Here is a 14,899-nt window from a genome sequence, read left to right as displayed (position 1 = left end):
TATTCTACTTTGACCGCAATAGCGTAGTTTTTATCTCAAAAATGTAAAAACTACGGAAAAATCGTAATGGCTGGCATCTATGAATCATGCCAAATTTCATTACCAACTCAATAAGGCATTAAAGAAAGAGTGGAAAAAATCTTTAAGAACTAATTTCACCATTGAATTGGAAGCAGCACCTTGAATCAGTGTTACTTTTACTAAAATTTAATAACCACTTACTGACACAAGTATGATTAATATGATATACATCTCCCTCTTTCTTTCCATCTTCACCATCAGCAAGAGAGATATTACTAATTCCTTCCACAGTATAAAGTACAAATCCAGTATTACAACCACATGTATATCCAGGTGTTAAATCTTGGCATGTCTGATGACAAGGCCCAATACCATTATTACTATTACATTCATTTATATCTGGATAAAAGAAGTTATAATTGTATCATGTGATTTTACATTTTCACGTTAAAATTTCTGATAATTTTAATTGATTTTTTATCTTTCTTTTTTTTTATTCATTGTTTTATGACAGTTTTATTGCAAACATTTAAGGAATGACAGTAATATTTTTTCTGTCTATGAAGAAATAACATAAAAAATTTGGTGCACACTGAATAACGCGCGTAGCGGGTTATTTAACAGTGTGCACCACATTTTTTATGTTATTTCGAATAGACAGAAAAAATATTACAGTCATTTCTTATAATTTAATTCTAAATTCCATTTTAAACCGTAGAAAACCATGAAAAAACGTTGATGACGTCATGGTCACATGACTAAATTATGTCTATGGGCTCATAACAAAATAACGTCAGCCAATCAGAAGACGCGTTACATCCAAAATTAAATTATTACATTTTAAACTCATAAAATTCTACTGGTATATCTATTTTTAGAAAAAGGCTTTGATCACAGAGTAAGCATTGACCTTTTGCAAAAACATCAGATGCACTTTCATAATCTACCAACATCTAGTTATCACTAATTTGTTAAAATCCTTTAATATAAAGATACATTTAAATTTTCTAAAAAATTAAACAAAAAAACAAAAGGCTGTCACAGAGACAGCAAACCCGATTTTCCTGGCGAGGTCAAACCCTGAACAGTTGAGCAAGTATAGACACAACATTTAAGCTTAAAACAGCTCTCTTTTGTTTTTTAAAAATTTCAGATCTTACGTTTACATTTTATAGAACACAATTTTTTAATCTTTCAAGAACAGTAAATCATTTTATTATCTTTCAAGAACCATAACTCCTGATTGGTAAAAGTGAAAATCGAGAATATCAAACTTGACCTTCATTTTGTCATCAGCAACAAAATTTTGGGTGAATGGTTCATGAGTAAATGCATAGACACAACTGGAAATGCTTTTTTTTTCAATATTTCAAAAACTGTAACTCATTCAGACAGTATGAAGAAATACGTTTTCTAATTAGTATTTTCTTTCAAAGTCCTTGAAAATGTTCAAAAGCAACAAATTAAGTTCCTTTACAAAAGGCTTTTTTTTATTTTTAAAACCATTTTATATTGTCAAAGCTATTTCCATAGAATGAGAACCTAAACATATTTCAATATTTTATTTCTTATGCAATCTATAAAATTGTTACCAGCATGTAAAATTATAGCCTGTAGAGAGAGAATAAGTTAAAAGATATAGACATACTTATCTCCCATCTTCTACATATACAAAGTTGATAAAAAAAAATCTCAAAAATTTGCAACTTTAAAATCTATTGAATTTAAAAACACTCATACATTTTTACTTTCTAGTGACTAGCACTTCTATTTCTAGACTCTCACTATTACATTTTACATGATAGTACATTTCTATACACTAATGTTTGATCAACTGTTGGAATATTTATTTTTATTTTCTTGAGTATAAAAAAATATCAAGATATCAGAACTATTCCATTAAATGAGTAGTATAAGGTATTAAGGGAACCTTTATTCGTGGAAATTGTAGGTTGGTCATTTATTGTATCTGTCCATTTTTGAAGTCTTACGCCAAAAAACAACCAAACCTAGTAGGTTGGTTGGTTACAATTTTTTGGGGATCTCAATATATTCATTCCAAATCCATTTTATTGGAATATCCCTTACAATAAAAATAATATATGAACTGTACTTCAGTCAAAGATTGAATGAAACCTTTATAATTGTCCCTTAAAACATGTATAATTAATATTTGAATTACTTGTACAGTCAGTATCTCCTATTTTTTCATAACCATCTTTACATGTACACATATGACCTCCAATGGTATTGTGACAATCCTCTGTATCAGGACAAGGCGAGTCTGAAACAATTGTGCCATTGCATTCATCCACATCTGTAAAAGTAATATCATACAGGTTATTTCAGTTTCATTTTAAAATGCTGATTAAAAAATGTAAATGCAGTTGTTTCATTTTAAGATTTCATACCAAATCTTCATTCAGTCTAGCCAATTCTGAACCTTGAACTAACTAAAGAGCTATATGTCATTCTTAAACAAAAAATTATTTAAGAATGACATACTATTTCTTTCATGAAGTAAACTGTCAACACAGAGATATGTCTCACCTATTTGTTATTCAGATGATGCAAATGTTGAAATTAAAATAGCAATACTTTAATATGTAAGTTATGCAAATTTTCAAAGTCGAGAAAACATGACTGAAGGTACAGGTCTAAACAATCTCCATGGAAATGAGATGGTTTAATGCTAATACAACTGCATACCAAATACCCCTGAAATAGTAGTTCTCTTTTAACAAACCTAAACACAAACATTAACTTATAAACTATGTAACAGTTTCAAAGTCAATGAACTATAATGAAGGTGTGGGGTTATATAATCTCCATAGAAATTAAACTATAGAGAAAGGAAGGAGCAGTTGTATATATTTCAGTTCATTGATGTCAATTTATGATAAAGTTTATACTTGTTTGTACAGCTCTTCTATAAAAGCAAGCAATGCAAACCATTGATCATCTTGCTTGCTTTGTTTGTTTGGATGTTTGTAAACAACAGGTAGGTAGTTTGTTTCAGTTTGTTTACTTTATACTGGAATTTGATTGGAGAATAAACATTAACTTCAATTTATGTCAATTCTTATTGTCCAATCAAATCCCAGTATATATGTTACAGTAAATAGGTGAAATTAGGAATTACATGTAATTACTCAAATTTAGGAATTACATGTAATTCCCGATGCACTTAGTAAATACAAGTAATTCCTAGAACTGCCCAGTAATTACCAGTAATTACTGATTTTAAAATGAATTTTTACACCTATTTACTAACTGTTAAAACAATGTTGTAACATGGTCAACTGATCAAAAGTTATGGTAATACTAATAAGAAAATCAGTGAGTATTCAGCTATCAAAATTTTAAGGGTTTTGCAGAACCCAGTGTCTCACCTACTTTTGATGCGAGTCGCAGGCTCAACAAAAATAGGAAAAAAATATTTATAATTTTCCTCTAGATACTATCTTTTGACTAGTTCTGTCTATCAAAATTTGTTAAAATTAAAATTCAGGATGGTTTATGAAATCTAAACTTTAACTGCAGAGTGTATGTTATGTTAACTGGAAAAAAATAGTCCGTTTAAATAAGTAATATACGAAAAAGCATAGTTATTTTTACAAACTTTATTTCTAGATATTATCTTATGATCATAAACAAGCTTCTGTCCGATTTTGGTAGAAATCCGGGATATTTTGAGAAAGTTATTAAAATTTTTTTTTAAATTAACCACATTGTGAGTGTAATGTTAACTGGCATAAAAACTAAGTCCCTTTATAAGTAAAATACGGAAAAACTTGATTTTATTTTTACAAAATTTACTTCTTGAAATTTATCTTTTGATCATAAACAACTGAAGCTTCTGTTCAAGTTTTGTAGAAATCCAGGATAATTTGAGAAACTTATCAAAATTAAAAAAATATAACCGCAGAGCGAATATTTGTGGACGCGGCTGGCGACGGAATTATTAGGTTTGTTCGCTATGTCTCGTTTTTGCGACAAAAAACGCAGGCTCGACAAAAAGGAAAAGAATGTCAACATTGAAAGTAAAACAAAAGGGATGGACCATTTAGTTGACTTTTTCAATCCACAAAAAGATCATTCTTAAACTGTTCAAGTTTGGTAGAAATCCAGGATAATTTGAGAAACTTATAACCACAGAGCGAATATTTGTGACTCTTAACGCTTCATGGCAAATGTCTGACAAAAGAAGTCGTAGTTAAACCTATTTTGTAAAAGGAATTTAACTCATGTTATTGGCCAAGTTGATATTCAGAGTATGCCTGAAGGAATTTTAATATAACAAAATTATGAGATTTTAAGAATTATCAAGACCATTTAACCAAGTTTGCCATAATATAATGTCTATCTTAAAAAATAGGTGGCTAAGTTGCCTATAAATTTCTCCAAACAAAATATTGGATTGATATCATTGTCTTGCATGCTCAAAATGATTTTTAGGGAGTTTCAAAACTTATAAAATAATTAACCGTTTTCCAGTTTCAATTCACCAACACTGAAGAGTATGCACTTTTAATGTGCCTTATACTCCTTGATACTTAAGTAAGCCCTAAAAATCCCTACCCCTTTAAATTTTGATATCTTGAATTATGTCTTTAATTTTTAAACAAAAATATCAAGTTAGTAAATAGCTGTAAAAATGACAAAAAAAATCAGTAAATACCTGTAATCACTGAAACAACTAGTAAATACATGTAATTACTAAATTGACTAGTGATTACAGGTACTTACTGAAATGTTTAGTAATTACGTGTAATTCCTAATTTCACCTATTTACTGTAACATATATAAAACAGACAAACTCCACCTACCTATTGTTTGCAAACATCCAAGCAAACATAGCAAGCAAGTTGATCAAAGTTTTGTTTTGCATGCTTTTACAGAAGAGCTGTAATATTTTGTAAATATAAAGTTTTGGATCAAGTATCAAACTGGTAATGAACCTATTCTAAAAATAGACACACTTTCCCAGTGTACACTTTACACTTGTTAAATTATTACTGATATTTGTCTTTTGTTGACTACAATTTAAACTGACAATAGGTTTGAAAACAAAGTAAGACTACTATCTGACACAAAGTAAAGTCAATGTGTTCTAAACAAGGATCTAGAAATTTTTCCACAAAATTTCGGTCATTTTTAGACTTTGAAAGTGGTGCCTCTTTTCAAATTGTTAAAGTCAAACTAGATTCATGGCATCAACGAACTTAAATTGCTGTTTTATCCCATTTACTACGCAAATTTCTTACCATTTTTTCTAAAAACCGTCAAGAACAGCTTAGGGAATGGGACAGTTTAAGATTGAATGATTCCTATTGTTTTTTTCTCAGACATTGCTACTGTTTCTTACAATTTGATCAAATAAAAACAGGAAGTTTTGCGGTATTAAATATTAAAGAATGGATAATTCTGGATTCATTTCCGGGGTTCGTTTCTGTTCATCATATTGACCCCAATATGATCTATTTTTAGCCATGGCGATCAAGTTTGTTGATGGATCAAAAATTGAATAAAATTCATAAACTATACTCATTGAGGAAAATTCATTTAAACTTTAGAAGTATTAGCCACAGCAGTTTCAGAGAAAATTTCTAAATGTTAGGAAACATGATGAACAAATTGTGTTAAAAATGTCTTTGAAGGGTAATTAACTCTTTAAGGAGTCAATTGACAATTTTTTGTCATATAACTTTTTTGTAGATCTTACTTTGCCATGGAGGTCCAACTTGAAAAATAAATTGACCAACAATGAACAAAATGAGCCAAGAATAAGGACCATTGCCAGAAAGATATGTATATATAATAATTCATTTATTATTGAAAACAAATGAAGTTGACCTATAATTTACAGTAACTGGCAGACTGACCTAGGCATGAAAATAACCATGTAAATAAGATCAATTTCTAATTACTTCAGTAATACATGTACATTTTACAACGATTCTATTCACCAAATAGAGTTCATTAATTACTTTAAATAACTAAGAACATGTCAATGGTGACAGATGGACAAAAATGTGCATCACTATAAATCTTCTCTTTGAGGCAGGGGTATAAAAATACTAAGTAACATTTTAAATATCCAGGTAATATTTAACAAAGGTCAGTTACATACCTAAACATGCTACATATGGTGAAAGTCTGCCATCACTCTCACACTTCAAAACCTGTGTTTGATTCTCTGTCCCATTAATACCAAATCCCGAGTCACAAGTCAAAGTTGTTTCAGCATCAAATTTCAGTGTATCATTGGGGCTCAGATTTCCCCTTTGAAATCTTGGCATTGGACAACTTATTTCTGAAAACATAATGTAAAGATTTTATATTAAAACTTGTTTAGGTTTATAGGTTTGGGATGTAAAATTATCAAAATCAGTACCCATCAAAATCTTTTCAAACTACTAGTCTGAAGACCAATACTTATACATTTTCCTTTTGTGTTTAAATAAAATTTTTAAATACTTACTAATCCCGAAAAAGTTTTGCTAGTCTGCATCATTGAACTTGTGGCTTACAGTGCAGACTGCAAAATCAATAATTTTTTTCGTAGGTATTACAAAGCATATCTTCAGCAGATATTTCATAATTGAAAAAACAAGAAATTTAGGAGTCCTAAATCTGCCAAAGTTCCCATTTGCCGTAACAAAATAAGAGCTTAATTTCTTTCTTTTTATTATTTAGAACCCTTCACACATTTACTTCAAGGTATTTCATTATTCAATAAAAAAAAAATCTCATATGAAGACATATAATCACATTATAAAATTCAGAGGACAACCAGAAGATAGATCTACAGATCTTGTTCAATATTGTTCACAAACTATTAAGTGATGATTTATTGTAAGATATTTTGTTTATTCTTTAACAAGGATTGATCAATCACCTCTATAAATGAGGACTTACTTTCACAAGTAGGAGGATCATGTGACCACTTTCCACCATTCTGACAATATGTTGTTACGTTTCCATACGTCTCATAGCCAGGATTACAAACATACTGGACAACAGAGGCAAAGTCTCTCCCATCTCCAACCAGTGTTTCTATGCCACCATTTCCAGGAGTTGTGAGACCAGGACACCTAGCAGCTTTAAAATTAAATGAAGAATGAGGTTGGGGAAACAAATGCCTTACTCAAGCTTTGCATTTTTCTAAGTAAATAATAAACAGCTGCGCCATGAGCGCATGATACACCCGACGTCTGGTGTGGAAGTTTAATACAATAAGCAAAAATAGTTTCTGAGAAAGTTTTAAGCAATAACCAATAAACCTTATATTGTTTTTGAGATACAGCGGGACATGTGAAACCTCCCTCATTTTTTTTTACAAAAAACTAAATATCACTAAAATGAAATTTTGAATCAAAACCAAAAAGTATACAGATCTTAAGATTGATATAACAAAGAAGTGTGTAAAGTTTTAGCAATAACCATAAAAATTTTGAGATACGGCGCGACATAAAAAAAAAACCTCCCCCTTTTTACAAAATACTCAATAACTCAAAAATGAAATTTTGAATTATCACCAAAAAGTATAAAGATTTTAAGATTAATATAACTAAGAAGTGTGTAAAGTTTAAAGCAATAATAAAAAATCGTTTTTGAGATACAGTGCGTCATGTGAAAAAAAACACACCCCTGTTTTAGTTACAAAGTGCCGTAACTCAAAAAGTTTTAATTTTATTTTCACCAAAAAGTATACAGATCATTTGACCATCAACTATAATAAGTTTCATGAAATTTGGATAAGTCGTTCTCAAGTTAAGGTGCAACATGTTTACGCCGAACAGACAGACAGACGGACGGACGGACACCGGACATTTGTATACCATAATAAGTCCCGTCAAAATTTTGACGGGCGTATAAAAAAGGGTTTAACTATAGAATGGTAAGTGACATGCTTTTTAAATTCAAACTCAGTCTACAAGTTTTGTTTCTTAGCATTGTGTATGAGTTTCATAAAATTTGCTGAGTGAAAAACGAAAATGTGACAGGATAAAGGTTGAAGATAGATGTTCACAGGCAACACTTCATAGCATAAAAAGAAGATGAAAAACAATTAATTTAGACACTATATCAATAAATGAAAGACTATACTGTATCAATTCATTCCACACCTGGCTTGATGCATATGAAGAAAAATAAAGTGTCCAAATGTACTACCTTTCAAATATTTTTCTAAATGTTTACATAAAATGTAGGCATAAAATAGCTTACAGTATCATTTTTAACATCACTTATATTTCTAAAGTGCATAACTCCTGTAAAAATTGTGGATGAGTGCTATTGACAAAGTTGTAAAACTCTTCCAAGTTGAAATAACTTTACAAAAATTTGACAAAAAATGAAGTTGTGAGAGTGCCTAACAATTTTAATCAAATGTTCTATATGAATAGTATCTGAAAGGGAGATTATACCAGTAAAAGGAATTGATTTCTTAATTTATTCATGTCAGTAACTGACATACAGCTCAATTTTACACTGATTTCATAACAAAAATCCTTATTCAATTTCCGAAATAAAGTTTAAGTATAAGTACCATAATACATTTATCATTATTCAAGTTATTGATGAAAGTTATTTACCTGTACATCTTGGTGGAACTTCCCAGTTTCCGTCCTGCAGACATTTAATGACTGGTTCCCCGTTCATAGTAAAGCCATCATTACATTTGTATGTAACATTGTTGTCAACTTTTACACCAGATGACTCCACAATGTATCCGTTATCTACTGCTGGGGGGATTGGACAATATGTAACTACAATATATATTGAGTATGATTCTTTATATGAAGAAATAAATGTCTCTACATATAAAATCTATTTACAATCTATAATTTACATAACTACAGATATTTAAAATAAAATCCAAATATTTTTCAACAATCAAGTTTTTCAATAAAACTACCAATAAATTCTAAAACTAGTCTTACAGATTGCGACATGTTTTTACTTTTAAAAAACATTGAACCCACCAGATCTTAGTTTGATTATTATGAAATTTCTTACTCATGCAGTTAGGAATCCTTGTTTCATTCCACTCTCCTCCTTTCTCACATTTGATGAAATGGACATTGGAACGACCTTCATTCACAAATGAATAACCATTATCACAACTCATTTCTATTGTATTCATGAAGCTTGTTTCATATTCTGACGTTGAGATGTGACGTGTTTCTTCAGATACAGCTAATTCCGCACAATCTAAAACAAAGAAAAAACAAACATATAAATAAAATAGAACAGTTAACACTTGACCCCCACTTTCATTTTACTATAGTAACTACTGATAGACACTGTATGTACAAAAAATAACACAAATATATGAAGTGAGCGGTTTGTGATCTTTTTTCAGATTGAAATCTTCCTGACAGTAGTAAGCATTGGCGGATCCAGGGGGAGGGTTCCAGGGATTGGAACCCCCCTTTTTTTTGGGACGATCAATGCATTTGAATGGAGACATATAGTTGGAACCCCCCCCCCCCCCTTTGTCCTGGGTTGGGAACTTCCCCTTTTTGAAATATATATTTAAACTATTTCTGATAATAGGTGACTAAAATTTTTGAGAGATGGAAACTTCCTTACATAAGGTTGTTTACTTTCAGAAATATTATGCTTTATACAAATAGTTTTTTCACCACAATCAGATAGTAATCACACCACTAATTAAACAAAGAACAGACTTACATAGGCTACCTACACTGCAAAATATGAATAGTTCCTTTGGCTTTTAGATACAATTTATAAACAGTAAGACATAATTAATGCTTTGAAATGTTTTTAAAATAGGACCTTGTAAGAATGAAGGACCACCTTTCAGTCTTTTGGGTCAGAGGTCCCTGCAATGGGAGTTCCGATATTTACATACATAAAATCTGATGATCTAGTTTATGGTTGACAGGCATAAATGAGCCTTAAGGATGTAAAAGTTGACCTCTATTTAAACAAGTTTTGGTTAATTTCTATAGTATACTGTACCTAAAGAAAATTCAGCGTCAAATCCTTTATCTGTCAGAACATAGTTTGTAGTAAATACCAGTTTGATATATCCATTAGTTGATCTAACCTCAAAATTATTAGTCAAATCATCAGTTCCTGTATATCCTTCACCGGTATGCAACATTTCATTTGTGTCATTATATATCTGAAAAATACATTAAAAAATACTGATAAAATTGAGAATGGAAATGGGGAATGTGTCAAAGAGACAACAACCTGACCAAATAAAAAACAACAGCACAGGGTCACCAACAGGTCTTCAATGTAGCGAGAAATTCCCGCACCCGGAGGCGTCCTTCAGCTGGCCCCTAAACAAATATATACTAGTCCAGTGATAATGAACGCCATACTAATTTCCAAATTGTACACAAGAAACTTAAATTAAAATAATACAAGACTAACAAAGGCCAGAGGCTCCTGACTTAGGACAGGCACAAAAATGCGGCGGGGTTAAACATGTTTGTGAGATCTCAACCCTCCCCCTATACCTCTAACCAATGTAGAAAAGTAAACGCATAACAATACGCACATAAAAATTCAGTTCAAGAGAAGTCCGGGTCTGATGTCAGAAGATGTAACTAAAGAAAATAAACAAAATGACAATAATACATAAATAACAACAGACTACTAGCAGTTAACTGACATGCCAGCTCCAGACTTCAATTAAACTGACTGAAAGATTATGATTTCATCATATGAACATCAGGCCCAATCCTTCCTGATAGGGGTTTAGTATCATACCATCATAACATATATGAGAAGAACATAACCCGTATCATGCCAACAACTGTTTTTAGAATAAATGTGTTTAGTTCCCATGCAAAGACCTTATCAGTGACTCAATATTAACGCCAAAATATGCAATCTTTAACGACTTGACAACAGTATCGTAATTATATCCCTTCTTAATAAGTCTATTCAAAGGTTTTGTAAGTTTCTGAGGTGAATACTGACACCTTTGTGCTTTATAAAGAATATTTCCATAAAAAATTGGATGTGAAATACCTGAACGTATTAGAAGTCTGCATGTTGAGCTATATTTACGAATGATGTCTTTATACCGATGATAAAATTTAGTAAATGTTTTGACTAGTTTGTGATATCTAAAACCCTGGTGTAATAATTTTTCATTAATACATAAATTTCTCTCGTTAAAATCTAAAACATTGTTACATACACGAGCGAATCGTACAAGTTGAGATATATAAACACCGTAAGATGGTGACAAGGCATTTTACAAGAGCTCTTCAATAAATAAAAAAACTGCTGGCTTTTTTTTCCATATTAGAAATTTTCAGATTATATCCCTTTTCATAGTTCAAGCATCAGTGCCTTTAAAGAGTACTAAAGACATTTGTCTGGACCAGCCATGGTTGCTACTCTTTTTCCTGGATTATCAGTAGTCAATAAGGATATTGTTTACTTGCATTGTGGTTGAAAATCAGAATTGAGCTTGATAAATAACATTGCAAATTATTTCAAAGAGCACAAGATTAGTTATTGAATATGATATTAAACTTCCAATATTTTTAACTATCAAGTATTTTTCTGAACTTGTCCACAAACTTTTCCTAGCTGAGAGCACCTCAAAAAAATCTTGGCTTTTTTCCAGTTTTCTTTAAAGCCTGGCAATCTTGATCTACCCTTGAACACGGTTGTTTTTCACCCTTTTTTACTCATAGCTCAAAGTAACAAAAGAAATATTGTGGACCAACTATGAACATTATTGATATTCTTACACTACTAACTATAGATGCACAGATGCCAGAAGAATTATAATACCCAGACTGAAAAATATGCTTTCAAACAATTTTAATATAATTGCAGGTACTTTAAGATGTGTACTTTGTTTCTTTTATCATTTCTGTGCTTGCTGCCAATTTTTTTGTATTGTTTGATATTTGTCAATATAGGGCCTTTTCAAACTTTACAATTTGCCATGAAGCACGTTTTGCTTGCTTAATGCTTATACTATTTACATGCCCTCCTTCAAAAAGGGTCATGTGAGCTTAAAAAAAGATTATGAATTCCAAAATTTTGCTCAGGATACTGACTTTTGGTCATAAAGCTTCCACCTGAATTCATTAAATTCAATGTAAGGTTGGCAAAGTTATTGATGTCTAAAAAATGTAGTTTGGTAGATATCCAGTATAGTTTAAAAAGTAATCAAAATTTTAAAAACTTTCACCACTGACTGAATGTAATGTTAACTGGCAGAAAAACTAAGTCCATTTATAAGTCAAATACGGATAAAATGAATTTTGTTTTTACAAACTTTACTTCTGGATACTATTTTTATGTTCGTAAACAAGGTTCTGTTCCAGTTTGGTAAAAATCCAGGAAGGATTATGAAAGTAATTAAAATTTTAAAAACTGTAACCAGAGTGAATGTTATGTTAACTGGTAGAAAAACTAAGTCCATTTATAAGTCAAATAAGGATAAACAGAATCTAGAATGCCTATGTCTCACTATAAATTTTAAATGCTACTTTAAAGTAAACAAAAATGTGTCCACAGTACACAGATGCCCCACTCTCACTATCATTTTCTATGTTCAGTGGACCATGAAAGTGGGAATCTAGTTTGCCATTTAAATTAGAAAGATCATATCATAAGGAACATGTGTAATAAGTATCAAGTTGATGGACTTCAACTTCATCAAAAACTACCTTGACCAAAAACTTTAATCTGAATGGGACAGACGGATGGAAGCACGAACGAACGATCGAAGGAACTAACAGACTGACGCACAGACCAGAAAACATAATGCCCCTCTACTATCGTAGGTGGGGCATAAAAAATCTCCTTTAAGAAGTCATCTGATAGTTTGACTCAAACGAACAAAAGGTACAGCCGAACACATGTTTGCCCCTGTCAGATTTTTTTTAATGATAATTTTCAACTTATCAATTTATTTCATTTTCAGCCATGTCTTCCAGCTTGAGGACAGGTTGTTGAGGTTTGTTGGACACATAATAAAGTGGCCAATTCGGTTCATTTTGCCTTAGCATTTTCAGAGGAGAGTATTTCTGTCAAAGTAAACAGATGCAACAGACAACAACAGACAATGACAGACTCAAGTGATGAAAACAGCTCACTTGGCCTTTGGGCCACAAGAGCTAAAAACAAACATTTCTAACATGATGATTGATTTGATCATACTGCATATTTAATAATGGGGTCAATGGTAGTGATAAAATGTAACCTTTAAGTAATCTTGTTCTGTCTGGAGATCAAACATGTTAAATCTGAGAGCCATTGTCCTTGTTTCTGATGTTGGTCGTTGTATAGTCCATGTACAAACAACATTTTCTGGGTAACTATCCACAATAAACCCTGGAGACTGAATGGTGCCTTCTTTTGACATGTAACTTATGCTGCAGCCTAAAATAAATCAGGACTATTTAGTATCATATATAATATTTCATCATTTTTGTACTGTAAACATATATTTTTGGGGGATGATTTTATCACAATGAAAAAAGTATAGGATAAACATTTTTTTGGTCAGACTTTGCAATAGGATTGTTATTGCATTATTTATATTTTGTTTGTCAAAATTCACTTAAACTTTTTCAAATTAGCTTATTTTTTATTATTCAATATTTGTATACTATAAATACTGAATTTTGAATAAATCATTTAATTATCATGCTGAATTTTAAATAAATTATTTCATTGTCATGCTGTTATTTAGCCAATCAGTGGTATCTAGAACAAAATGTTTTATGGTTAGTGGTCAAACAGGTGTACCAGACAAAAGAACACGTTGGGGAACAATGTAGCAGACACAACAAAAAGCAATTAAAACTGCAAAAGTGGAATAAGTCACCATTTTCAATGAAAAGAAACAATAGAACTTCAGATGATGGAACAAAAATGGAACTAAAACTTAAGAATATATAATGTAACCAAAAATCAATCAAACCTTCCCAGTATTTGATGTATATTCCTTTAGGAAATGGAGCTTCTTCTCTTCCAGTGATCAGCATCAATCTGATGGACTTGGATTTAGAGATGTAATGTTTTGGTTTGAAGGCACTGACACCATCTAAGGTTGGGTCCAACGAAATATCATCCTGATCCCACAAGTACAGCTTTGAATCTTTTCCTATATCCAGATTCTCAAACTAAAAAAAATATTACAGTACAAGTTGCATAAAGCTTGTTAAAGATGAACTTGACAAATTCAGGACTTTGGAAGGCAATGTCTAGTTAGGTTAATCTGGTTATTAGTATCTACTAGATGTATATACTGTATATATAGATGTAAGAAGATGTGGCATGAGTCCCAATGAGACAACTCTCCATACAATCATATGTATGTATGTATGTGCACTTTGTTTCCCTTACATGATATTATTTCTTGAATGTTGCAGGCTCAACAAAGAAATCAAAATAATTACCTCCAAAGTAATGACATTGAGTGTACTGGCAGTAATTTTCCATTCAAAAACTTTCTCTTGAGGGAAGTTTCCAGCATCATAAAAAGGCGATTTCAAATCCTGCACTGAGGTTGTTGCTGTTAACATTTTCACATCATTAAAAACTTCTGGGACATCTAAAAAAAAAATGGATTCATGTTTAACAGTACATTATAAGAATATTTTTATTTATATTTCAAGGATAATGAATATGTTAGGGTTGTAGAGAATAAAAAATCTTGAAATGTGATTATTAGATTTATTCTGCAAATTATCAAAATTAGTAAATAGGTTAGGCGGATCCTTAAACCAACAAATTAAAAAAATCTGGCCTTAGAATTGTGTACGTGTTTCATAGAGTGCAAAAACCATAAAATTTCAAATTTCCCAAGTTGTAAAGGGCATAAATTTTAGAATGTACAGATATGAGAATTGGATGG

General features: G+C 31.1%; 1 protein-coding gene across 1 annotated transcript in view; it reads right to left on the bottom strand.

Annotated features, from left to right (window-relative positions):
- The window catches only part of LOC139488564 (uncharacterized), a 221,513-nt gene that overhangs the window by 168,771 nt on the left and 37,843 nt on the right, over positions 1–14,899 (bottom strand). The window contains exons 9-18 of the mRNA XM_071274290.1: positions 14,442–14,596; positions 13,964–14,165; positions 13,241–13,419; positions 10,015–10,180; positions 9,046–9,240; positions 8,622–8,795; positions 6,943–7,125; positions 6,155–6,337; positions 2,204–2,338; positions 223–420 (exon numbers count right to left, since the gene is read on the bottom strand). Coding sequence (XP_071130391.1) covers positions 223–420; positions 2,204–2,338; positions 6,155–6,337; positions 6,943–7,125; positions 8,622–8,795; positions 9,046–9,240; positions 10,015–10,180; positions 13,241–13,419; positions 13,964–14,165; positions 14,442–14,596 — 1,770 coding nt within the window. The remainder of the gene's footprint in view (positions 1–222; positions 421–2,203; positions 2,339–6,154; positions 6,338–6,942; positions 7,126–8,621; positions 8,796–9,045; positions 9,241–10,014; positions 10,181–13,240; positions 13,420–13,963; positions 14,166–14,441; positions 14,597–14,899) is intronic.

Source organism: Mytilus edulis, chromosome 9 (assembly GCF_963676685.1).
Source record: "Mytilus edulis chromosome 9, xbMytEdul2.2, whole genome shotgun sequence".
Lineage (NCBI taxonomy): Eukaryota > Metazoa > Mollusca > Bivalvia > Mytilida > Mytilidae > Mytilus > Mytilus edulis.
The sequence above is the reverse complement of the archived record's forward strand: the minus strand, read 5'-3'. Positions and strand labels throughout refer to the sequence as shown.